The sequence below is a fragment of the Mustela lutreola genome, chromosome 12 (genome assembly GCF_030435805.1).
Source record: "Mustela lutreola isolate mMusLut2 chromosome 12, mMusLut2.pri, whole genome shotgun sequence".
Classification (NCBI taxonomy): domain Eukaryota; kingdom Metazoa; phylum Chordata; class Mammalia; order Carnivora; family Mustelidae; genus Mustela; species Mustela lutreola.
The window spans coordinates 70,173,054-70,200,570 of NC_081301.1; the positions used below are offsets into that span (position 1 = coordinate 70,173,054).

At 39.6% G+C, this 27,517-nt stretch overlaps 1 protein-coding gene across 1 annotated transcript; it reads left to right on the top strand.

The window, feature by feature from the left end:
• The first annotated feature begins 2,944 nt into the window (after nucleotides 1-2,944).
• Nucleotides 2,945-26,355, top strand: ZNF367 (zinc finger protein 367). The gene is made up of 5 exons (XM_059142576.1): nucleotides 2,945-3,723; nucleotides 17,211-17,361; nucleotides 19,878-19,997; nucleotides 21,146-21,284; nucleotides 23,784-26,355. Exons 1-5 carry the CDS (start codon nucleotides 3,319-3,321, stop codon nucleotides 24,004-24,006), a joined length of 1,038 nt encoding a protein of 345 aa, XP_058998559.1. The 5' UTR covers nucleotides 2,945-3,318; the 3' UTR covers nucleotides 24,007-26,355.
• The last annotated feature ends 1,162 nt before the right edge of the window (nucleotides 26,356-27,517 follow it).

Consider the following 27,517-nt stretch of genomic DNA (forward strand, 5'->3'; position numbering starts at 1 on the left):
CATTTGTATGCCTTCTTTAGAGAAGTGTCTGCTCATGTCTATGCCCATTTTTTGACTTGGTTATATGTTTTTTGGGTGTTGAGAAGTTCTTTATAGATCTTGGATATCAGCCCATTGTCTGTAGTGTCATTTGCAAATATTTTCTCCTATTCTTTGGGTTGCCTCTTTGTTTAGTTGACTGTTTCCTTTGCTGTGCAGAAGGCTTCTATCTTGACGAAGTCCCAAAAGTTAATTTTCAAAAATTTTGTTTCCCTTGTCTTTGGAGACATGTCTTTAAAGAAGGTGCTGTAGCTGATGTTGAAGAGGTCACTGCCCATGTTCTTTTCTAGGACTTTGATGGATTCCTGTCTCACATTGAGGTTTTTCATCCACAAAGAGTTTATCTTTGTGTATGGTGTAATAGAATGGTCTGTTTCATTATTCTGTATATAGCTGTCCAATTTTCCCAGCACCTTTTATTGAAGAGACTGTCTTTCTTCCATTGGATATTGTTTCCTGCTTTGTCGAAGATTAGTTGACCATAGAGTTGAGAGTCCATATCTGGGCTCTCTACTCTGTTCCATTGGTCTACGTGTCTGTTTTTGTGCCAGTACCATGCTGTTTTGGTGATCACAGCTTTGTAACATAGCTTTAAATCAGGCAATGTGATTCCCCCAGCTTTCTTTTTCTTTTTTTAAAAAACATTTCCTTGGTGATTCAGGGTCTTTTCTGCTTCCATGTGAATTTTAGGATTGTTGGTTCCAGCATTTTGAAAAATGCCATTGATATTTTGATTGGGATGGAGTTGAAAGTAAAGACTGCTCTGGCAGCATCATCATTTTAATGATAAAACAAAATTTATTAAATTAATGAGAAAATAGCTTTCAATTTTCCATATCAACTATTAAAATATCAAATTAGATTTGACCCCTAAAGTTGGAAGGTTTTAAATATGAGAAACAGTTCTCAGAAATGTGGGGGTCCCATTTTTCAGTGTCTTCTTCCTTTTGTTCAGCAGACTCAAAGTGGTATACTCTACATGGTTTTCAGAGGCCAAAAAACCTGGCTTCTATATTTCAGTTGCATTATGTGACCTCGGACAAACTTCCTCATACATCACAGAATTGTTGAGAGTAGTAGAATATAAGTAAGTCATCCATCCATATTATTATATATGTTTATCAGTAGACATAGGCTATATATTATAGTAGGCCTCCAGGAAATGGTAGCTATCTACCATTTATTGAAAAGATACTTTTACTTGCTTCAAAGTGCAAAAGATACAAAGAGGTACATGTCACTTTTGAAATCTTCTCACTTCTTTTTCTTAGTCACATAATATCCCTTCTTGGAGTCAACTGATGTATCAGTTTCTTGTGTATCTTGCTAGAGACATTTTGTATATCTACAAGCAAGAATTTATATTCTTTCCCCACCTTTTTTTTTTTTTTTTAAAAGATTTTATTTATTTATTTGAGAGAGAGACAGTGAGAGAGAGCATGAGCAAGGAGAAGGTCAGAGGGAGAAGCAGACTCTCCGTGGAGCTGGGAGCCTGATGCGGGACTCGATCCCAGGACTCCGGGATCATGACCTGAGCTGAAGGCAGTTGTCCAACCAACTGAGCCACCCAGGCGTCCCGCCCCACCTTTTTTTTAATTGCACGAAATTACACAATTCCATGTTTTCTTTTTTATCACTTGAAATCATCTTAGAAGTTGTTCATGTAGGTTAAATTTGTTTTTAAACAATTTGGCTAAATTAATTTAGACATAGCTGTGTATTTGTGTGTCTCTCTCCCACACGCACTGCACAGCAACCTATTATATAGGCATGTTCCAATTTAATTACCAACTGTAACCCTAACTATTGGATATTCATTCATTCATTCATTCAACAAATATTTATTGAAGGCTCACCGTGAGTCAGGTTGGGCCCTGGCAATGCGTCAAAGAACAAAACAGACACAGTCTTCTTTCTCATTCTAGTGACTATGAGGCTGGACATTTCATTTTGCCCCATCCTTTGCTGCGCGGTGCTTCTGAGCCCCACCGGCGCTCCATGGGTCAGACTACCAGACGCGAGAATGAAGGCAGGCTCCGGGATAACGTGAAAACAGCCTCAGAAGAGGGCAGGGGTCCTCGGGGCGTCAGTCCCGGGTGTGAGAGCGGAGGCATGCTGCGTTCATGTCCCCTCCGCACTGTGGACAGCACCTGGAGACTCTGGAAACCGCTTCTTTAATTACGCCATTTATTGAGGGGGAACCGAACACCGGGAGGGCGAAGGCTAGGGCAAATGCCCACCCCAGTCTGGGGTCGCGGGGGAAGCTGCGGGGCGCGGACAGGATCAGCGAAGTCAACGGTTTGGCAGATGGAACCGGCTAGGAAACTAGGCACCTTTGGACGTCTCCTAGAGACGCGCAGAAGGGAGGCCTGAGTCCCGCAGAACCCGTGGCGGGGCGGGCGGCTGGGGGCCCAAGCCCTTTAAACTCCAGGCGCGCGGGAACAGCGGCCCAACAGCCACTGGCGGGCGGGACTGACCGGCGGGGCCGCGGGGCGCGCGCCACAGCCGGCCAACGACCTTCTCCCCTTCCCCCACCCACCCGGCCTCGCCCCCTTGCCGACGCCCCTCCAATGAGCGACTCTCTCGCCTCCCGGCCCTGCCCGCACCCCCGACACTGACAACCCGCGCAGAAGGACGGTGGAGGCGGGGCTCCTGGCGGGTGTGTCTGGGCGATTGCCGTTGTCGCGCGCTCCCCGCGAGTTTTCGAACGCAGTTGGCCCTCGAGGCAGAAAAAAATACAAGAACGGCGACCAATGGCGTGGCAGAAAGGACCCGCGCGCAGGCTCGGCTCCGCCTCCCTCGACTGGAAAGAAGTCCAGGCCCGGCCATTGGCTCGCGCGACCTGTCACTCGCGCTGCGGCCACCGGGCAGGGGCCTCGCGGTGATTGGTTCCGCCCAGGCGCGAAATGTAACGCGGGAAAAGCCGAAGCAGTGACCCAGGCGGCAGGTTGTTATTTTCGGGGGCTCGGCGCAGCACGTCCTGCTTTCCTGTCACCGAAAGGCAGGCTGCCCGCAGCTTCCCGCCGCAGCAGTTGCGTTGGGGAGTACAAAGAGCCGAGGGCGGCCTGACCCAGGGTTGGGGTCTGGCGCTGGCCACCGAGGGCCGGCCAAGCCGCGCCGCTCCTTCGCTGGCAGCCGCGCAAGAGGATTCCGGGAAACGTCCGCCAGCCATGAGCCGGCGGGACTGAGCGCCGGCGACTCGGGAGCAGCGCGGCAGAGCGGAGCGAAGGGCCAGACCGGGGCTCAGGGAGTGCGGCTGCCGGAGCTGCTGATCGGGCGATGATCCGGGGCATGGAGGGGCCGATGGCGGACAACCCGCCGCAGCCGCCGCCCGTCATCTTCTGCCACGACTCCCCAAAGCGGGTGCTGGTGTCGGTCATCAGGACGACCCCGATCAAGCCCACGTGCGGCGGCGGGGGGGAGCCGGAGCCGCCGCCGCCGCTCATCCCCACCAGCCCCGGCTTCAGCGACTTCATGGTGTATCCGTGGCGCTGGGGCGAGAACGCGCACAATGTGACGCTCAGCCCCGGGGCCGCGGGGGGCGCCTCCTCGGCCGCCTTGCCCGCAGCCGCGGAGCACCCGGGGCTCCGAGGCCGGGGCGCGCCCCCGCCCGCAGCCTCCGCCGCCGCTTCGGGAGGTGAGGACGAGGAGGAAGCGAGCAGCCCAGACAGCGGCCACCTCAAGGTGAGCGGCGCGGGCGGCCGGGCGGGCGGGCGGGGCGCGGGGCAGCCAGGGCCCGTTAACGGCGCGGCCAGGGAGCCGGCGGCGGGTGGGGCGGGGCCGAGTTTAAAACGTGAGGTCGCTCCGGCCGTGGCGGGGGCGGAGGCGGGTGACAGGACGCTTACGTCACTGCCGCGCGCCAAAATCGGGTCCCCGCGGGGGGAGGCGGGGCAGCGGTCACGTGACGCGAGCGGAGGGGAGGCGGGCTGACCCGAGGCCCCTCAGCAGCAGGTGCAGTGAGCTGCCGCTCAGTCTGGGGTCGCCGAGCAGGCAGGTCTTCTGTTGTACCAACGCTCGTTTGACCGCTGAGTCCTGTCTGGCTGGAGAAGCGTTGGAGGGGCTGTGAGCCTTCAGCTGTTCCTGTAGGTGCAGCAAGGGAGGGATTTGCTTAGATTCGGCTGCATACTAAAGATGCCCTGCAGAGATGGCCGAAGAGCGAGAAGGGGCTTAAGGGAATCTTCAGCAGAAGTTGGGCATTCTCTGCCGTTCGTTCATCCAGCGTACTGCTTGGCTATTGTTGAGAGCACCCAGTGGACTGGGACGCTGTTGTCGTTAACCCGGAATTGCCCGCACTCTCACGCTGTTTAGAGCTGGGAAAGATGTGACTACCTGGTTCTGGTTCAAGTCTGTACTTTACGGATTAGGCAACTAAGCATTAGAGGGATTGGTGAAGGGACCTCCCCAAGGTCGTACAGCTAGGTAATGGGAGAGCTGGGACTATGGTCGAGTGTTTGTGGCTCCTGATCCTGAAGCATGTATTCAAAGTGCTTCTCTGCTGAAATACAGTTATCTCTATAGACCGTGACCTCCTAGAGGAAGGGAATCGCTTTCTCTGGAAGACTGTTGAACTTTAATAATGCACATTCTAAATACTGAATAAAAGTGTTTAGTAAACTTGTGTAATGAATGAATTGTGCAAATATAAGATTAATATTCACGTTCTATTTGTTAAATGGCTGTGTCAGAAAAGTAGTTGACTACAGATAAATCAGTGGATAAGTGCCTATATTGGTAAATATTGTATTTATAAATTGAAACAGGTTTACTTGCAGTAGCAAAGATTTTGAAACTCCATGTGTTTTGAGCCCTGAGGAAATTGATATGTGTTACTAGCGGCATAATGTGAAAGAACTACAAAGTTATTAAACTGTTCTTTGACACCCTTTCAGCTCTTGAAGGGCACTTAAGTAAAAATTTGAAACAAATTTGAAAGAACAAGCAGTGTACTTTTAGTTCTAACAGAGCTGAGTTAGTTTGTGAAGGAAATAATCACTGTTGCTAGGTAGCAAGATGGCTTAGTAAGATTGCTGGGTAGTCTAGATATTTTCCTGTGTTAGCTTTTTAAAAAATTAGGTTTTATCATTAAGAACCATAAAAGCATACATGCACAAATAATTGTGGAAGATTTTGCATTTACTATTTTACAAATAATAATAATAATAAATTTTGGATTATATATAATAGATGAATGAAATTTATAAGTATGTTCTTTTTGGCCTAAAAAACTTAATTTCATACACCTTGCATAAAAGTTGCTCACACACTGCATGGGTTTGAATTTTAATTCTTTGTTGTCTGCCTCTTCTCAGAGGTAAAATATACCAGAAATTCAAAAAGTCTGGTTTATATTTCACCTTTTTTCTCCTCATAGTCATATTTCAGAATTACTGGATAAATTGATTTTAACTTGTTCTTTAGTTAATACAAGAAATTGAGCTACAGCTCTAAAAATTCATTCATTTAGCTTTCCCTTCTTGAGGGGAAAGGTGTGGTATATACCTTTATTTAAGGATGTTAACCAGTTTCATTTGTGATCAGCACACTCTAAAGATAGAGTGTTCCATCCTACTTTACTTTGTTTTGTTTCTCTAAACTAGTTGTAGTTCTTTATCTCTACATGCATCATGGGTGAATGGTGCTGTCTGAATTTTTATTTTATGGAAAGATGGGTGACCAGTAACCTGTTTTCTCCTAGCCCCTTCTCTTGTATACAGGTTAGAGGCGATAACAGTTGTGAGTTTAAGGACAACATTTGTGTTTATTTATTGTCGATTTGTTGCCACTGCTCCCAGGGGAGGTGTTAACATCTGAGAGCCTCACAACCAAGTGTGAGCTCTTGCTTGCTCTCTTGTTTGTTCCTGCTCTACACTGCCTCCCCTGCCTGTGGGGAGAATATCCGTCATCCACCAACTTATTTAGGCCCCTCATCAAAAGTTTGCTTAGCACTGTTGGTGTATAATTATTAGCACTATCTTCTCTTTATTTGTAGAATTCCAGGAGGGGAGGGAAGGGAGCAAGTCTAATTTCTCTCTGCCATAGGTTATTTCCAAGCCTTTGCACCTTTTACCCTCTACTCAGACTAAGTTCAGAAGGTTACTATTTCATTGTGGGACCTGTGTAGTTCGGCTTCTCTGTGCATAGCCTCAGATACCATTCACTTTTCAGGACTTGACAGCTGCCTATCCCACCAACTCCTTCGGTCCCCTGTACACCGCACATAGTCTTACAAATAGCAGATTCATACAGATAATTTTGGTCAGCACCATGTTAAACATGTTAATATAGTAGCTATCATTTTTTGCCTGGCATAGCAAACTGCTGGGCTCTGTATTGTGTTTTGAATTCTTTAATTATCTTGTTTACCATATGAACTTGGAGGAATTAGAGAAGAGAGTCCCCAAGATTAAATTTAGTTAACATCTTATGGTAAGTGGCAGAGCTGATTGGAACCTTCCAAAGCCCTTGTTCTCAATCCCTATGTGATATTGTTCCTGTATATATCATGAGTGAATTGGCTTTAGGGGTTTATTCTTTTTTTTTTGTATCAAGCTGATGAAAGCAGACTTAAGAAGTACACACTATTTACACCTATTGTATCTCAACTGAAATGCTTTATGAGGGTACACAAAATACAGCAGACAAATGAAAATTAAGACTCAGAAAGTTGTGCAGATAGGACAAGGTGGGGAATAGAATGAGGAAGCAGATATAAAAGTCAAAAGGTATTTGGATCTAACCTGAATTTGAAAGGGGAAAAGTGATCAATTAACATTTTTTTCATTTTCTTGTCAAGATATATATGCCTTCCTGTGAGACCTGTTTTTCTTTTCCTTCTAGGTTGCATTTGTACATTTTATTTGAATTTTACTTTGTATAAAAATGTGTTAAAGACTTTTAGTTTTTTCCATCGTCACATGAATACCCAGTTAGAATATAACTTTTTCTAAAATCTCAGTAAATGTGTATGTTATTCTAAGTGGCTTGAGAAATGACCCAAATTTTATTAAATAACTTTTTAAAGATAGTTATTGACGTTGAAAACTCAAAACATTTATCATGTATTATTTCAGAAAACACTTTGAAAACCACTAATCTACCTTCCAGTGGTACTGAAGTTCTGTCTTAAAAATTAAATTTACCTAAGTATGCCAATATTTTTGGCAATTTAATTATTTTGCTTCTTTCTAGTAGCTTATTTCACAGGAGTTGCCACATAATAAATAAAATGTGTTGCATTAAAAAATTTTTTTTCATGTATTTATTTGTCAGAGAGTGAGAGAGAGAGGAAGAGTGGGCCCAAGCAGGGGGAGCAGCAGGCTGATGCAGGGCTTGATGCAGGTCTCGATCCAAGGACTGTGGGATCATGACCTGAGCAGAAGGCGAATGCTTAACCAACTGAGCCACCCAGGCATCCCTGTGTTGCATTTCTTGTTAGCTTTACTTTGTTTTATGAACCATCAAGCAGTCCTGACAAGATTAGTCTATTAGACTATAGGTATACTTGATTGCTGATGAGTTAGTTAACACTCTGTTTTTGTTAAAATGTACGTAGAAACATGGTTTTATTGCTAAGGCCAAAATGAAAAGGACCTTCTCTAACACAGCTCATTTTTGTATGTATAGTTAGAAGATGCTCTTTAATCATTTATTTAGGGCGTCAGATGATTACTTGCCTTACTAAATTTTCTCAGTTGAAATGATACACTCAGTGAAGCCTTACCTGTATATGGCTAGGATGTTGTATTATACTGTATTTTTTTTTTTTTTTTTTAGCTCTCTATTTCTCAATGCAAATACATGATTTGAGCTGGAAAGCAGTCAAATTGTTAACTTTTAAAATACTCAATGCCCATCCCCCCCCCCCCCATTAAACATGCTTGAAAAAATATATTTTAACTAGGAACAGAAAACAGTAATGGATAATCTAAAAATTTTGATATTAAACAGTCAGTTATTTCTAAGTATAATAGAGGCAACAGTATGTTTTTATGTATTTAAAAATACTGGAAAGGGTGCCTGGGTAGTTCAGTTGGTTTATCATCAGGCTCTTGGTTTCAGCTCAGGTCATGATCTCATGGTCACGAGATCGAGCCCCATGTTGGCTCCACGCTCTGTGAGGAGTCTGCTTAGGTTTCTTTCCCTCTTCCCCTCCCTGCTGTTTCTCTCCCCTCTCAAGAAAATAAATAAAATCTTTAAAAAAAAAATACTGGGAAAAGATCTTTCATAGCACAGGAGTTGTACCACTAAGGTTTTTTAAAAATTAAAGTATAATTAACATACAGTATTATAGTTTCAGGTGTGCACTATAATGATTCAACAGTTATGTACATTTCTCATTGCTCATCAAGATAAGTGCAGTCTTAATCCCTTTTATCTCTTTCACCCATCCTATCTACCTCCCCTCTGGCAAGCATGAGTTTGTTCTCTATTATTTAAGAATCTGTTTCATAACAGTTTCATAAATTTCACATATGAGTGAAATGGTATGGTATTTGTCTTTCTCTCATTTATTTCATATAACATTATGCCCTCTGGGTCCATCTGTGTTGTAGCAGATGGCAAGATTTTATTCTTTTTAATGGCTGAGTAATGTTCCTCTCTGTGTGTGTGTGTGTGTGTATAAACCATCTTTATCTATTCAACTATGGATAGACACTTGGGTTGCTTCCATATCTTGGCTGTTGTAAATAATGCTGATTGTATGTATCTTTATGAATTAGTGTTTTGTTTTCTTTTGGTAAATATCTTAATAGTGGAATTCTTGGATCAGATAATAATTCTATTTTTAATTTTTTGAGGAACCTCTATACTCTTTTCCACAGTAGCTCCACCAGTTAGCATTCCCACCAGTAGTGTTCCTTTTTTTTCTTCATCCGTCCCAACACTTGTTATTTCTTGTCTGTTTGATTTTAGCCATCTGATGAGGGTAAAATGATATCTCATTGTAGTTTTAATTTGTATTTTCCTGATGAATAGTAATGTTGAGTGTCTTTCCATTTGTCTGTTGGCCATTTGTATGTCTTTAGAAAAATGTCTGATCAGGTCCTCTGCCCATTTTTTTTTTTTTTAAGATTTTATTTATTTATTTGCCAGAGACAGAGGGAGAGAGAGTGAGCGAGCACAGGCAGACAAAGAGGCAGGCAGAGGCAGAGGGAGAAGCAGGCTCCCTGCCGAGCAAGGAGCCCTATGTGGGACTCGATCCCAGGACCCTGGGATCATGACCTGAGCCAAAGGCAGCTGCTTAACCACCTGAGCCACCCAGGCATCCCCCTCTGCCCATTTTTAACCAGATTGTTTTTTGGGGTGTTAAGTTTGGGTAGTAACCACTTATTAGATGTATCATTTTTTTTTAAGATTATTTATTTATTTATTTGACAGAGAGAGATCACAAGTAGGCAGAGAGGCAGGCAGAGAGAGAGAGAGGAGGAAGCAGGCTCCCTGCTGAGCAGAGAGCCTCATGTGGGACTCGATCCCAGGACCCTGAGATCATGACCTGAGCCGAAGGCAGTGGCTTAACCCACTGAGCCACCCAGGTGCCCTAGATTTATCATTTTTGATATGTGATGTGATGGCTTTTTAAGGCTTTTACTTACATACATATAATTTCCTTTCACATTTTATTGGCCAAAAGAAGTGATGTGGCCAAGTTGACCTCATTGGTACCTACACATAGTGTGGAGAGGGGCAGTGAATATTTTTATCTGTTGTAGTACCTTTCCACATTCCCTTTTTTTCCTTTGATGGCAAAAACCAAAACCAAAACCAAAAATAAAATCCACAAAGTTTACCATCTTAATCATTTTTTGGTGTTAACTATATGCACATTGTTGTATAACAGATCTCAGGAACTTATTAATCTTGTAAAACTGAAACTGTGTATTCATTGAATGAATTTCTTTTTCCCCACGGTCCCTAGCAACCACCATTCTATTTTCTAAGAGTTTGATTAATTAGATACCTTATATAAATGGATCGGATAGAATTTGTGGTGTGTGTGTTTGTAATATCTTCTTTCACTTAGCATGTTGTTTTTAAGGTTCATCAAGTTATAGTGCATTGGCAGGATTCTTTTTTTAAGGCTGAATAATTTTCCATTGTTTTGTATATGCTACCTTTTCTTCATCCATCTTCCAATGGACATTTAGATTGCTTCCATCTGTTGACTGCTATGGAGATAGATTTTAATATCTAAGAATTTTTTAAAAATGACTTATCCTATAAGATAACTCATCCATGTTGAGATTGGCCTTTTCTTTCAAAGTGAAAATTGATTGAATGGAATTTTTCCTGGAGCTTATTGTTATCCATCAAGGTTTTGGCCTATTGTTTGTAAACATTTGGAAGGCTTTAGGTTTTTTATATTGCAGGCAGTAAAAGCATTTTCATTTTGAATGTAGTTGTACATAATCCTTTTTTTAAAGATTTTATTTATTTATTTGTCATACAGAGAGCACAAGCAGGCAGAGTGGCTGGTAGAGGCAGAGAGAGAAGCAGGCTCCCTGCTGGACAAGGAACCCAATGCAGGTCTCCATCCCAGGACCCTGGGATAGTGACCTGAGCCGAAGGCAGCGGCCCAACCTACTGAGCCACCCAGACATCCTGTGAATGTTTATTTTAGATTAGTTCTAGATATATGGGAAAGTTAAGATAGTACAGAGTGTTCCCATAAATCACAAACCCTGTTTTCCCATTGCCTACGTCTTACATTAACAGAGAATATGTTTCAATTAATGAGCCAGATTGATACATTGTTATTAACTAACATCCATAGTGTATTCAGATTTCCTTAGTTTTTAAGCAAAATTGAAGTGAAATTCATATAACCTAAAATTAACCACTTTAAGGTGTAATTAAGTGACATTAGTAATTCACAATATTGTGCAACCCCCACCTACATATCATGTTTCAAAACATATTCATTACCTCAAAAGAAAGCTCTGTACTCATTAAGCAGTTAGTCCCTATTCCCCACCACAGGCAGTCTCTGGAAACCAATCTGTGTTCTGTCTCTATGTACTTAACTATCCTGGATATTTCATTACATGGAATTATACAATATATGGCTTTTTTGGTTTGGCTTCTTACATTTAGCATATTATTTTTGAGGTTTAGCTACCCTGTGGCATGTATCATTTCTGTTGAGGAATACTATGCTATTGGCTATGTGTATGTATATGACATTATATCATACTCAAATATTTTTTTCTGTAGTGGCTGAACCACTTTACATTCTCACTAGCAATTTTTGAGGGCTCCAATTCCTCTATCTTTCTGCCAAAAACCACTTTTATTTCCTATTTCTCTTTTTAAGTATAATCAAGTTGGTGTGAGGTAGTAATCTTAACTGTGCTTTTAAAAAAATTAAAAACCTTTTTTTTTAAATTTTTTTGTCAAGCTTTGTTGAGATATAATTGACCTCATTCATTTTGATTTGTTTTTCCCTAATGATTTTGGGCATCTTTTCATGAGCTTGCTGCCCATTTCTATAACTCTTTTGGAGAAATTCCTATTTAAGATCTTTACCCATTTTTTTAAAAGTTTTATTTATTTATTTTGAGCAGGGGAAGGGCTGAGGAAGAAAATCATAAGCAGCTCCCAGCTGAGTGCAGAGCCTGACATGGGGGTTACTCCTACCACCCTGAGATCAGGACCTGAGCTGAAATCAAGAGTCCAATGGTTAATTGACAGAGGCACCCCGATCTTTACCCATTAAAAAAATTTTTTTTGTCGTTTTGTTGTTAAATCTTAAGAGTTCTTTATATATCCTATGTACTAGACCCTTATAAGATATATAATTTGCAAATATTAATCCCCTGTTCTGTAAGGTTGTCTTCTTACTTTCTGGAGAAAGCCCTTTGGTATGCAAATATTTTATAACTTTAAGGCCAGCTTATTTATTCTTTGATGCTTATGTTTTTTTAAAAAAAATTTTATTTATTTATTTGACAGAGAGAGAGATCACAGTAGGCAGAGAGTGGGTAGGGGGGAGCAGGCTCTCTGAGCAGAGAGCCTGATGTGGGGCTCAATCCCAGGACCCTGAGATCATGACCTGAGCCAAAGGCAGAGACTTTATCCACTAAGCCATCCAGGCGCCCCTGATGCTTATGTTTTTTTTGTTTTTTTTAAAAGATTTTATTTATTTATTTGTCAGAGAGACAGGCAGAGCGAGAGAGGGAACACAAGCGGGGGAGTGAGAGAGGGAGAAGGAGGCTTCCCGCGGAGCAAGCAGCCTGATGTGGGGCTCGATCCCAGGACACTGGGACCGTGACCTGAGCTGAAGGCAGACGCTGAACGACTGAACCACTCAGGCGCCCCGATGCTTATGTTTTTGATGCCATATTTAAGAATCCATTGCTGCATTCAAGCTCATGAACATTAATCCCTGTTTTCTTTGAAGAGTTTTAGAGTTTTAGCACTTACATTTTGGTTCATGATGCACGTTGAGTTAGTTATTTTTAAAGATTGATTTATTTTAGAGAGAGTGCACGTGAGTAGGGGGAGGGGCAAAGGGAGAGAGACTCTTTAAGCAAGAGATCAGGACCTGAGCCAAAACCAAGAGCTGACTGCTCAACTGACTGAGCCACACAGGTGCCCCGAGTTAATTTTTAAAGTTTATTTATTCATTTAATTAAACTCTATACCAGTGTGGGACTCAAACTCATTATCCTGAGATCAAGAGTTGCATGTTCTTCTGACTGAGCCAGCTGGGCACCCCTTGAGTTAATTTTTTTAATATCATGTGAGGTACAGATACAACTTCATTCTTTTGTATGTAGAAATGCAGTTATCTCAGAATCATTTGTTGAAGAGACAGTTCTTTACCCATTGAATGTTCCTGACGCCCTTGTTGAAAGTAAGTTTGCCTTAAATGAGGGTTTCTTTCTTGCTTCTCAATTCTCTTTCACTGGTCTATGTGACTTTTCTTTTGCCAGAGCCAGACTGTCTTGATTGTTACTGCTTTGTAGTAAGTTTTGAAATAGGGACATATGTGTCCTTCTACTTTGCTCTTTTTAAATATTGTTTTGGTTATTTGGAGCCTCTTGTAGTTTTATATGAATTGGAGGATCACTTTCTCCATTTCTGAAAAAAAAAAAAGGCTTTGGAATTTTAATAGGGATAGTGCTAACTCTGTACATCACTTTGGGTGGTATTGTTACCATCTATTAAGCCCTCCGATCCAAGAACTGTATCCCCTAAGTTTTGATATGTTGTGTTTCTGTTTTCATGTGTGTCAAGGTATTTTCTAATTTCCCTTGTGATTTCTTCTTTGACCCACTGGCTGTTTAGACTGTGTTTAATTTTCACCTATTTGTGAATTTTCCATTTTTCTTTCAGTTTTTTATTTATAGTTTCATTCCATGTTTGTCCCAGAAGTTACTGGATGATTTCAGTCTTTTAAAATTTATCAGTACTTGTTCTGTGGGCTAACAAATGGTCTTTCCTGGGGAATATTTCATGTGCACTTGAGAAAAATGCATATTTTGCTGTTTTTATGTGGAGTGTTCTATATATGTGTTAGGTCTAGTTGGCTTAAGGTGTTGTTCAAGTCTTCTGTATCTCTGTTCACCTGTCTAGTCATCCTATCTATTATTAAAAGTGAAAGTCTCCAGTTATTTTGAACTCCTTCTCCTTTAGTTTCTGTCCATTTTTGCTTCATATTTTGGGGGCTCTATTGTTAGGTGAGTGAGTGTTTGCAATTGTTATTTTTTATTGTTTATCCAGCTTTTCTCTCCCTCTCTCGCTTAAAGTAAGTTCTAGGCCCAAGGTAGGGCTTGAACTCACCACCTTGAGATCATGAATTGCATGCTGTACTGAGCCATCCAGGAGCCCCTCCATCCTTTCCCTATTTGTGTTTTTGGATTTAAAGAAGTCTGTTGTAGGCAGCATATAGTTGGATCATTTTTTTTAAAAAATCAATTTTGCTAATTTCTACCTTTTAATAGGCAAATTTAAGCTATTTACATTTAAAGTGATTACTGTTAAGGAAGAACTTACTTTTGGTATTTTGTTATTTGTTTTCTATATGTCTTATACCTCTTTGGTTTCTCAATTCCTCTCTTACTGCCTTCTTTGTGTTTATTTTATTTTATTCTTTGCAGCATACTATTTTCATTCTTGTTTCCTTATTTTGATTTTTTAGGTTTTTTTTTTTTTTTTTTAAGTGATCACCCTGGGAATTTCAATTAATCTCTTAGACTTAAAACAATCTATTTTGAACTAGTACCACCTCAGCTACAATAGTGTACAAAAACTCTGCTCCTATCCAGCTCTCTCTCTCCCTCTTTGTTATAATTGCAAATTACATCTTCTTATATTATGTTCTCATTAACATGGATTTGTAATTTAAAAAATATGTTTGACATTTGTCATGTTTTAAAAAGTTTATCTATTTATATATTTAAGCAATCTCTACCCCAGTGTGGGTCTTGAACTCACGACCCTGAGGATTATGAGTCACATGTTCCTCTGATTGAGCTAGTCCGGTGCACCTGGCATTTATTTGTCTTTTAAATTATATAGAAGGAAAAGAGGAGTTATGAACCAAAAATACAAAACTTTTAGCATTTGTGTTTACTTATGTAATTACCCTTACCAAAGTTCTTTATTTCTTTGTATGGCTTTGAGTTTCTCTCTAGTGCCCTTTCATTTCTGCCTGAAGAACTCCCTTTACATTTATTGTATGGTAGGTACTAGCCATGTACTAGCCATGAACACTCTCCGCTTATGTTTATCTGATAATGTCTTAATTTCTTTTTCATTTTTCAAGGATAATTTTATTGGATGTAAGATTATTGGTTGACTTTTTTTTTCCTTTCAATACTTTAAACATGTCACCCTACTGCTTTCTATAGTTTCTCCTGAGAAATCAGCTGTTAATCTTAGTGAGGACTCTTTGTACCTGATGAATTGCTTCTCCTGTTTTCGAGATTCTCTGCCTTTTGTCTTTTGACATTTTGACCTAATGGTGGGTGGAGCCCTCTTGAAGGGGATTAGAACTTTTATGAAAAAGACTCCAGAGAGCTCCAATGTGAACACACAGCTGGAGGGTGCCAGCTACAAGTCAGGGAGAGGGCCCTCACCTGTCTACACCAGTGCCTTGATCCTAGCCTTTCCAGTATCCAGAACTGTGAGAAATACATTTCTGCTGTTATAAGTTCCAGATACCCAGTAGTCTTTTGTTTTAGTAGCCCTTGGTTTCCTACAGGTGTCTTGGGTTCTTTCCATTCTTTTCTCTTTCAGTTCCTCAGGCTGGATATTTTCAATTGACCTGTCTTCAAGTTTGCTGATTCTTCCTGACAGTCAAATCTGCCACTCAAATTCTCTAGTGAATTTTTTCCATTCTGTTTATTGTAATTTTTAGCTCCAGAATTTCTGTTTGGTTTCATTTTATAATTTGTTTCTTTAAAAAAAAAGTTTTATTTATTTTAGAGAGAGAGCAAGTGAGCAGGGGAAGGGGCAAAGGGAAAGAATCTCAAGCAGACTCCCTGCTAAATGCAGAACCTGATGTGGGGCCTGATCTCAAGATGGTGAGATCATGACCTGAGCCAAAATCAAGAGTTGGATGCTCAACCGATTGAGTCACCCAGGAGCCCTTTTAATTTGTTTCCTTATTATATTTTCTGTTTGTTGAAAGTGTTCTCCTGTTTTTCCTTTGTCCATCCATGGTTTTCATTACCTCTTTCAGCATATTTAAGACCATAGTTTTTGTCTAGTAAGACCAGTGTCTACTTCCCCATGGTGTGTTTCTATTAATTTCTCCTATGTATGGACCATACGTGTATTTCTTTACATGTTTATTAACGTTTTGTTGAAAATGGGATGTTTTGACTATTGTAATGTGGTGACTCTGGAAAACAGATTCTTCTCCCTCAAAGTTTGTTTTTATTGTGTCCTGTGGGTTGTAAATATTTGTTTTGTGAATTTTCTAAACTATTTTTGTAAACTCTATTCTTTGTTGTGACTGTTATCTAAATTGCTGTTTCATTAGCTTATAGTCAGCTCAACATTGCTAGAGATTTTCTTGAATGCCTGGAGCCAAAAATTGAAAGGGAAGAAACTCTTGACTTTGCAGAAATGGCTCTGTGTTATAGCTCTCTTTTCAGTGCTTAGACTCATTACAACTCTGCCTTAGACTTCATTTCCTTCTTTTGCCTAGCAGAGGATCAGTCAGAGGTGAAAACTTAGGGTCTTATCAGGTCTTTTCTGAGCATGCTTCCTGCCCTAAGTGTGTGGCTTTCTTAATTTTTATCTTTAGGATACCAGGGCAGTTTTCAATGCCCTAATTTCCCAAAGAAACTCTTTCCAGCTTTTCCTCCCAGGCTTTTGATGTGTCCTTTTGTCTCAATTGAAATCTTTTGCCCCAGGGGACAACAAGTTACTATTGACCTTATGAGGTTTTTTTGTTTTTGTTTTTCAGTCATGCATATTCTTTTTTTTTTTTTTTTTTTTTAAGATTTTATTTATTTATTTGACAGGCAGAGATCACAAGCAGGCAGAGAGGCAGGCAGAGGGGACAGGGGAAACAGGCTCCCCGCTGAGCGGAGAGCCAGATGGAGGGCTCCATCCCAGGACCCTGAGATCATGACCTGAGCCAAAGGCAGAGGCTTTAACCCACTGAGCCACCCAGGTGCTTCAACCTTATAAGGTTTTTGAGCAATGCTCTCTGTTTAACTGCTTTTCTGACCTAAGAGAGTTCTATATTAGGCAAAGCAAAGACAAAAGACTTTGTGTTGGTTCTTTAAGTAGCTGTCAGGTCAAGACAGACAAACCAAATACTTTTAGAATCAGGTCTGCTTTACTTTCCCTGTAGCCAGGGACTAAGTTCTCATATTGAGAATGAAGGCTCTTTAAGCCTACTGTGGACCCCAGGGAGAGGCAAGGACAAGCAGTAAAAATGCTGCAAAGTTTTCCTACTGTTTCACGTTGCGTGCTTCTCGATTCAGTGTTGACTGAGTTGCTGTAAATCTCTAACTATTTTCTGGAGTTGTGATAAAGGTGATTTTGACAGTTTGACAGTTTGTTCGATCTGTGGTGGGACGGGGCTTTAGAACTACCTACTCTACCATTTTCACTGATGTCACTCAACAATTTTAAAAGTGATTTATTGTGATATTTTACTTTAATGAATGGATCCAGGAAATTACATTAATGTTTATACAAATTGTTAATAGGATGGAATCCGACGTGGCAGACCCAGAGCAGATACTGTCCGGGATCTAATAAATGAAGGAGAGCATTCATCCAGCAGAATCCGTTGTAACATCTGTAATAGGGTGTTTCCACGGGAGAAATCGCTCCAGGCTCACAAAAGGACTCACACAGGTAAGTTAAGTAAAAGTAATACTTAAAGCTGATTTGATATTTGGGCCTATTAGTATTTTAGTTGCCTTACTTTTCCTTATTGTGAAGTTTTTTCAAACAGGCATTGTATAGTCCATTTCTTTTTTGGTAGGAAGAAATGGTTTTCTCAACACTGGTACCATGTGATTTCTAAAGGTATCATGGTAATTAATCTAGTGGTCATAGGAATGTTACTGCTAAATTTAGTTCTGTCATTCTACCTACCTGAATTTTACTTGATATGCCCTTTAGCTATCTATATAATTGTTAAAACTGACTTGTAGGCCAAATACTAAAACACCATATGTCAAGTGTCTAGCAGAATTTCTAGAATCTTCAGTGTGCCATCAGAATGTTTGGCCTAGCCATCTAATCTAAGGTGAAATATAATTTTTCAGAATTAAATGTGCTGTAGGTAACTATCCCAGGACTATCACATATCTCTCTTTGTGCCGACACACTGTACTTATATTTTAAATACTGGATAGGAGTCAGGAAATAAAGAGAGGGCCCTTGTTTTTTCCATAGAGAAAGTTGGCCCTGGAGAAGGAGGCTTTTGGTTCTAATAATGGCATTTAATAATTTACAGATGAGTTAACTGAGGCACTGAAAAAAGCAATGACCACTGCCTTACAACCTCCCACACCCTTGGGTCTAGGGTAACAGCTGCCAATACAATAGCACATGTGGCTCTTGAGCACTTGAAATTTAGCTAGTCTAATTGAGAGGGGCAGCATGTGTAAAATGTGCTTAATATGAAAAAGAATAAACTTTGATGACTTTGATCTTGTTTACATATTGAAATTATAATATTTCAGATATATTGGGGTAAATAAAATATATTATCAGAATTAATTTCACCTGTTCCTTTTTGCTTTTGTAATGTGATTACTAGAAGTGGTTCACATTACATTTCTATTGGGCAGTACTAGTCTAGAGCTTGGGCTTTTAAGGCTTAGTTGCCTTTTTTTTTTCCACTGTGTTTATGGTCACCACCTGGTTTTGCTTTTTGTTTTTGAAAAGATGCATTTTAATAATATGCTAGAATATAGTTTTCTTAGCCAAATCCCTGAAAAAGGGTAAAGTTTTAATTTTGAATTATTTTAAAGCTAAGGTGGCCAAGAGGTTTGGACTTTAGGTACAATTCAGTAAAACCATTACTAAATGAAATATCTGGTTTTGAGAATTTGAGAATTTTTCAGATTTTTAAAAATCCAATTAGTCTGAAATATCCCCAAATAACTGGTTCACAGGCCATAGAGTATGTGTTGCTTGTGCATTTAAGGTTCAGGACCCTGTGGCATAACGATAGGACCCCTGAGGCTCAGGCCTGATCAACCTCCAATCTACCATGTGTCACCCCAGTGCTTTCAGTCCTTGGCCTGCTATGTTGTACACGAGAGAACTGAGCCCAAGATCTGCATGGTATGGCCAAGCGCCAGTATGTAAACACTTTGTAAGAGACTTTTCTCTTACTATCTTAAATAACTCCCTGTATCTTGTGTTTTATTAATTTGTGTTTAACTATCATAATCATTTACTACATTTCTAAATAATGAGACACTAGGGAGGACTTGTTAGTGTTCTTTGGATCATTTGGGAAGGACCAGTGCATAATTGTTAATCAAAGAAATATTAAAAAAAAATAAGTTTAATTATGGTTGAACAAGATTTTCAAGCTACTTTCTCAAGCCTAGCACTGTGTTGTATGTACGAATTGCAATGGAGTACAAAGTCGTACACATCTTTGTATCAGGAGAGTGCCGGGATACATAAACAACAGTGGATACTAAGTTTGCGAAGGGAAACATAGTTCAGTTATTTGGAGGTGACAGGGAGGTAGGAGGAAAGTCACTGAGAGCCTACAGCACTGAAAAGACTTGAATGGGCAGAGAAGATTGGATTTTCAAGTATAATGAGATGACGAACAGCCTTATGGAATGAACGAATGTCAGGAGTGAAGTAAAGATAAACTCAGCCCTCTAACCCAGTAGCTATAGTGCAGTTATTAGGGGACCACTGAAAGTCAGCAGATCATTTTCACTTGTTCAGGGAGTGCATTAGGGTTTGCAGTGATTTAGGGGGTAGTTCATATAATAAAAGCAAGTGTGTTCCATGGCATGCCCTCCAGAAGTGATGTGCAAGTAGTAGAGGTCCACTAGGGTTCCTTCTGGGTGGGAGGGCTAAGCAGGTGTGGGAGACCTAGGGATTTGGATCATGGGGAGAAAAATGACCAGATAAGCCAAAGATAACCTCAGGACTTTCCATGTGGGAACCTAAAAGCTCAAGGTCCAAGAACATTCTTTCTGTGCTTCCCTGTGGAAAGCTGCTTGGTAGCATGGAAGTGCTGCTGTTAGCATTAATCCTTGCAGCTTTGTAGAGGCTGTGACAGGTTTGGTTGTTGTTTGGAGTCATGACCTATACAGAGGTTGAGTGTCTGTCCCTTTCTCTTCTCACTTTATTGTCTCAGAAATAATACATGATATTTGTCTACTTAGGTGAGAGACCCTATCTGTGTGACTATCCAGACTGTGGAAAAGCCTTTGTTCAAAGTGGACAGCTCAAAACACATCAGCGTCTTCACACCGGAGAGAAACCTTTTGTTTGTTCAGAAAATGGTATGGTGTTAAGAGTAAGGTTTATGTAATAACTGGTTTTGAGTTAAAAGTGAAATTATCTTTTACTTGAGGTTTTTTTAGGAGGAGAGATTTTGATTAACTTTTATAAAACATCATAAGCTCTCTTTCTAAATTGTGTTCCATGCTCATTTTCTGGGAAATGATTGATTTGTAAATAAAATACTCTTTTTAGATGAAAATCTTCAAGGCCAGTTAAAAACAGTGTATTCAGGGGGCACCTGGCTGACTTGGTCAGCAGAGCATGTGACTCTTGCTCTTGGCTTTGGGAGTTTGAGCCCCATGATGGGCAGAGAGATTACTTAAAAAAATAATATTATATTCAGTTAGAGGTGGTAGAAAGATCTATAAAAGTAAATACAGGCTTTATGGTAGGGTTTTATTTTGGTTTTAAACTTTGTAACTATTAAATTGAAGGAAGCACATCATTGTCTAAATTTTCAATAAAGGGGGAGGTTTTACCACTTTAGTACCACTGTTAGTAATTTCTTACCACTTTTCATAAGTGATTTTCTAAATCATATCACAATTTCTTTTTTTTTTTTTTTTAAAGATTTTTATTTATTTGTTTGACAGAGAGATAGACAGTACAAGTAGAAAGCGTGGCAGGCAGAAGGAGAGGGAGAAGCAGGCTCTCGCCACAGAGCGGGGAGCCGGATGCGGGGCTCAATCCCAGGACCCCGAGATCATGACCTGAGCCGAAGTTAGAGGCTTTAACCCACTGAGCCACCCAGCTGCCCTTGAGTGTTTGTTTTCAAAATTCATTTATTGCCAAAAAGCTGAGAGGCACGGCTTCCTCAGCTAAAATAAAGCTCAATACAGCTTTATTCATCTTTTGGAATGTTTCCTTACAATAGATTCCAAGAAGGGAATTCTTAAGTCAGAGGTTTTGACCATTTTTGTTAATAAATCACTTTCTGGTGGGGTTGATGGATTTATGTTGCCATGACTAAGAGGTGAAGGAATTGCTTCCCCGTAGGGTGGTTTTTCTTTTTTTCTCCTCCTCCAAGTTATAGAATGCGAAATCCCATGGTCTTCATTTACTTTTCTTGGATACCAGGGAAACTGAACATTTTCCATGTCTGCTGGATGTCCCGATTCTGATTAGTGTTTCCCTCTATGTTTTGAAGGCTGCCTAAGCAGATTCACCCATGCAAACCGCCACTGTCCGAAGCACCCTTATGCCAGGCTGAAACGGGAGGAGCCCACAGATGCTCTCAGTAAGCACCAGGCTGTGGACAACCAGGCTGCCGCCGAGTGGTTGGCCAAGTAAGGTTCTCTCTGCACTCCACTGCAGAATACCGCCTAGCACATGGGTTGATGGGGGGAGCTTCGACAGTTCTCTCATTTTAAATAAGTTGCTTTTGTACACATTTTATAAAGTAACGTGAAATAGTGCTTTATTTCCTTAAACTGCAGAATTGCTAGGAGGGGCACGAGGATCTGGTGTGTGATAGACAACAAATACATGATACTAATTAGTCTGGGTGCCCAGCCCACAATTTATTATAAAAGCAAGAATTTTCTTCATTTTCTAAGAATGTTTTATGTGTATTGTATTCCACAGTGCAGCCTGTCTTCCTTTTCTTTGTATCACATATGTGCTGATTATTACTGGGATACAGGCTAGAGGTTCTTCTAAAGTAAAGTTCTACAAAGCTTAATATTAAGCACCCAGCTTAATATTTTTTTGAATGGCAACAAGGGGACAGTATATAAAAAAAAATTTCTCCAAAGGTATTTTGATTTGAGAAGTCGTTTTTTGTGTACAAACCAGCATGAGCTGTTTGGGACCCTCCTACTTCTTCAGATTCCTCTGCACTTAGTATAAAGTCTGGAATCCCTCTGCGGTAGCTCTGCCTTCCCCTGGCAATGCACCTGTCCTCAGCTTCGTTGGCCTCCTGTGTGTCAGCACCACTCACACTGTGGCTCCCAGGCCTCTGCTGCGGGCTCCCTCTGCCCAGAATGCTGCTTTCCTCTTCATTTAGCCACTCTGCTCTTTCTTCTTTTCTTACTGGGGTCATACATCGCTTCAGGAAGTTCTTCCCTAACCCGCTCACTAACCCCAAGAACAAACAAGGTTAGACCAACTAAATAGAAGCTTTTACAACACACTGTGTTTTCTCTTTCCACACCTTCATCACACATTTATTTGTTCAGTGTCTATCCTCCCTGCTGGACCGCAAGCTCCACTTGGGGAACCATTACCTTTGTCTTATTTACTGCATCACTTCCTCCCTCCTTCCTCCTGCCTGACTTCTGCTGCCCCATTAATTCTAATTTTGTCCAAGTCAGAAACCTCTTGGTCATTTTGCCTTTATCCTTCTCCCATCTACTCAGCGACAGACTGATGGATTCTACTCAGTGTAAAATCTAAACCCTTTATTATGGCATTTGAAGTCCTTGATTGCCTGGTCCCTGCCAACCTTGCTAAGCTTCTTTGCTATTCTCTGTTCCTAGTTGTCCTTCAAGTCATACTGAACTGTTTGCATGTCTTTTTTTATGCCTTGAGTATTGACCACATTTTTCCAGTTTGAGATATCTGGATTTCCTGAAATCTAGTAGTTGTATGAATTTTGTGTGTATGATTTTAAAAACAGTTTTGAGGTACAATTGACGCATGATAGATCGTATACATTTAAAGTGTACAATTTGATATGTTTTGACATATGTGTACACCTGCAAAACCATCATCACAGTCAAGATGGTGAACATATCGGTCACTTCCAAAAGTTCCCTCATGCCTCTTTGTAATTCATCACTCCTGCTCTTCTCTGCTTTCTTGCTCCCCAGACAACAGTGATCTGCTTTCTGTTACTGTATACTAGTTTGCATTTTCTAAATTTTTATACATATGGAGTCATACAGTATGTACTTCTGTTATCTGGCTTCTTTTACTCAATGTAATTATTTTGGAATTCATCCACGTTGTGGACTGTATCTGTAGTTCATTTTTTTTTTTTTTTCCAGTTTAGTGTTTTTTTTTTTTTTCCTTGAAGTATAGTTGGCACTCATTGTTACATTAGTTTCAGGTTTACAATATAGTGATTCGACAAGTCTATGCATTATGTTTGCTGTATTACAAATAAAGCTATGTAAATATACAAGTCTTTGTATGGGACATTTTTGTATGAGTGCTATTGTTCTTTAAATATACCTTTCTTCACTTACTTCAAGGTGGAACATTTTTTCTATTTTTTCTAGGGAATTAATCAGTCAGCTATGTAATAGAAAAATGGTGATGTCTCTTAAATTTTTGAATTAGTTCTATGTGTTATAGATACTAATCTATCATATTCTGTGGGTTTCAAGTTTCTCATACTTACCTCTGGCAGAAGTCACCATCCCTCTGTGAATAGGATAAATAGGTTTCTAATGATTAGTCTACTTTTTTTTAAAGTTTATTTCTTTATTGAGGTACAAGTGACAAATAATATTTGTTCTACTATTGTGTATTTTATGGTAATCCACTTCACATATGATCTTAAAGGCAGCTATCCTTTTTTGGCAAAAACCCATGACTAGGGAATGGAGTAGAAGACCCAGAACTGCCCATTTTTGATTTTTGGAAATCTGAGCAAGTCCCTCAGTTTTTGGACCCTGAACTTTTCCCTCTATAATGGGAAATACATGTAGTATGTGTGAAATTGCTTTATAGCCTTATAAACTAAAACACAGAAAATAATACTGTGGTAAAGAATCAAAAGAAAAATAAACATTTGAAAAGGTTGTGTAGACATACAGCTAATGTGCATGCATTTCATATAGGTATTGGGAAACGAGAGAGCAGCGTGCCCCCACCCTGAAAGGAAAGCTCGTTCAGAAGGCGGATCAGGAGCAGCAAGACCCTCTGGAGTACCTTCAGTCTGATGAGGAGGACGACGAGAAGCGTGGTGCCCAGCGCCGGCTGCAGGAGCAGCGGGAGCGCCTGCACGGCGCCCTTGCTCTCATAGAGCTCGCCAACCTGACTGGAGCACCACTCCGCCAGTAGCCTGAACACTGACTCTTCCACTGTACAAAAGTACTGCCCAGCGTACTTAAAAAGTAGATCCTTGGGCATAAGCTAAGCACCTTATTTGCTTATCATAGGCTGCTATTCTGTAGAAATTTATGAAGAATGTCATCGCCCCATAATATGGGGTGAGAGAGAATTGCACTTTTTTTTATATGGTAATGGATTTGTTGTAAAGTTTAAAATATTTTGTAAATATGGGACTTCTAGTACAGGGTAGAAAAGGATATATTGTGGGAAGCTAGATTTTGCAAGTTTAATGCATTCATTGGAAGCAGTTCTCACAGGAAGCACTTTCTGAATAAGACACTTGTATAAAAAAACAGAATGGTACATGTAGCCAAAGAACGTTGAAATAGATTATTTATAAGATCATTTTTAACGATGTATATTAGTATGTTTAACAATACTGTAAACACTGAAGCAAGCCAGAAAGTATAAGATATGTGTGTAAGATACGTATTTTTAAATTGCAAAATAGTGTGCCTAATGAAAAGTGGAAAACTGACTATTTTGGAAGACATTCTAAGTTACGGACTTTGGAAGAAGAGATTTTTGAGGATCTTGGTAAGATGCACGGTAGTTAAGAATTTTCAGAATTGGAGTCTTATCAGTCAGTCTTATTCTATCTTTCTGAGGCTTTACAATTCACTATGATATTTAGGTTTGAAAAGCACTTGGCATCCCTATTATGTTAACTTGGGAACTTTTGCACATTGCATGTTTCTCATTTGCTGAAATTGAGTGATTAATCTTGCAAAGTCTAGATAACTTGGTAATTGTTTTTTTTTTTTTTTTTTTTTTACTTTTTTTAATATTATGGGCCCTGTAATGAGATTTGGCACTTGGATTTTATTAATAAAAGGGACATCTACAGGGTGGTTCTGTAGTGAAGTTTTAGATCTTTTGTTAGCAAACACTAAATTTTAATTGTACTGCTTGTTTAGAATTATTAGCAAATGGAAGCCTCCTATTTATATTTTCAGTGCATAAAGCCACCTTCTTGCTTTACTTTAGAATAACATGCCAAGCTATTTTGTGTTCACTAAATTTAGTTATCAGTTAAACACTGCAGAAAATAGTAGCTACTCAAATAACTAGGTTTCTGGAATAGTTTCAACTGCAAGTGTGTTAACTTGTGTGGTGGTTTTAAGCCATTTTTCCAAATGGATGAAGTTTTTAAATACCACTTTATGTACTGAAGCATAAAGAGAAAAATTAAGACCTGAGCAGTTCACCTCCTTTATGTATAGGCATAAACCTCCATCATTTAAGCGTTTGTTTACGCAGAAACTAAATGACACGCATAGCATGGTAATTTGATAGATTGCTTAATTGGAGTAAACGTCAGAGTAATAGAGGGAAATAAGGGCTCTCCAGCGCCTTTTTTTTTTCTTTTTTGAAGTAGTAGCCTATGGATGTAGTTTAAACATTATCTAAAATGTAGGCTTCTTTATCCAAAAATTCCAGTGTGTTGCAGTACACAGGTAGTTTGAAATACGTAGCCGTGGGGAAGGGGTGGTATGTAAATGTCTTGGAAAGAGGCAAAAGTGTGAAAGATGATAGTAACAAATAATGTGTATGAATGAGGACATACTTTAAAAATGTAATTCCTCTGTACAGTAAATTACAAATCTTGAGGGATTTTTTTTTTTTTTGTAATAAGAGAATTTATATTTGTAATGGTCTAAGAATTTTGTTTGTAATCTGGTATATAGCATTTTAACTTGGAGCACTTATAAGCACAGTAAGAGAGACTGTAGCATCGGAATTTTCATGGGTTAGGTTTCAGCATTTTCTCTAGAATTTTTTCTCAAATATAACTTAAATGAACTCTGAAAAGCAACACTCATCAGTCTTGGGAAATTTAAAATTTGATGAACTTACCTAAAGATGAAAGGGCAGTAAACTTGTATTAAAAAATACAAATACTTCCCAATTCATGAATAATAAAATTTAAGGCCTTCAAAAGTAAGAGGTTTTGTTTGTTTGTTTTTCTGGTCAGCTTTTGTCAACTATAATAGTTATATTCACAAACATTTTTTATTTGTATAATTGGAAGTTTAAGAAATTATAACTACTTACTATAGAAATATTTAAAATGTTCTTTTTTGATATAAGCTATATACTTGGACAAAATACATTGGCATCTAAAATTTGAGGTGTGTTAAGACTGCTTTTTGTTTTAAAAATGTGGTTTACATTCAAATTTTTGAAGTGTTTTATGCTTCATATGGCTCAGTTGTAGTTTGGCAGAGGTAACAGCATAAGAATAAACATGCTGTAATTTTAAAAGATGCTTTGAATAAAAATTTATTTTAATTTACAGTTTAAAGTACATTTTCATTCTTGAACCCTTTATGCTTTGTCTTCCTATCAACAGTATGATGACCATAATATAAAAAAGTTAAAAAAGTAGAAACGTCATCTACAATCCTATATCCTCCCATATTCTTATTTGGTGTGTTTTATATTTCATTTCCAGTCTCCTTTTAGGCATCTGCTTAGCATAGTGAAATCATAGTATGAATTGCTTTTTCCTACTTTAAAATTATAGCCTTTTAGAGTGTAATTTAACTTCCTCATTTGGTTCATTGTTAACAGTGTTAAAAATACACTGGTAGGGATCAGCTCCATTCTAGGCCTTACGGTAAGGGTGATCAGGGACTGGGATTTTATTTCACTTATATTCAGGATGTGTTGAGTGTGGTCACCTCCCTGAGAAGCCACTTGGGGGCCTGTTTACTTTCTATAGAGTCAAGCAAGTTGGTTTAATTTTGTCATAAGTTATCTTTAGTTATATACTTGCAATAGGCAAGGTTCAGCTTGTCTAGGCTTTAAGCAAAAGAATTTCACACGCAACTCTTCAGTGTGAGTTGTGATTTAAACAGAGTTAGGATGAGATTTGGACAGTCACTTCAGATCCTGGACGTATGTGTATTGTAGAAGCAAATTAAATGGAAATATGATTAAAGCTGTTACTAGAAGTGAGTTTACTGTTTTGCAGCCAAAACTTATTTGGAGACTCACTGGAAACTAAATTGATCTTTTTAAAGGAAATTATCCAAAATGACATTAAGTTCAGAGATTTTGTTTCAGCTGGAATATGATTTTATTTTCTATTTCATTGCATCCATTTATTTTTAAGGAGGCTCCATGCTGGGCAGGGCTTGAACTCAAGACTGAGATCAAGACCTTAGCTGAGATCAAGAATCACCTGCTGAACCGACAGAGGCACCCAGGCACCCCGTTTTGTTTTGTTTTTCAAAAATTTTATTTATTTATTTGACAGAGATCACAAGTAGGCAGAGAGAGAGAGGAGGAAGCAGGCTCCCTGTCGAGCAGAGAGCCCGATGTGGCCCTCCATCCCAGGACTCTGAAGACAGAGGCTTTAACCCACCAAGCCCCCCAGGCGCCCCGTTTTCTATTTTAAAATGGTCTCAATGTGTGTTTGTTTTTTTATTTTGGGTAATGTGGACTCTTACTTCCT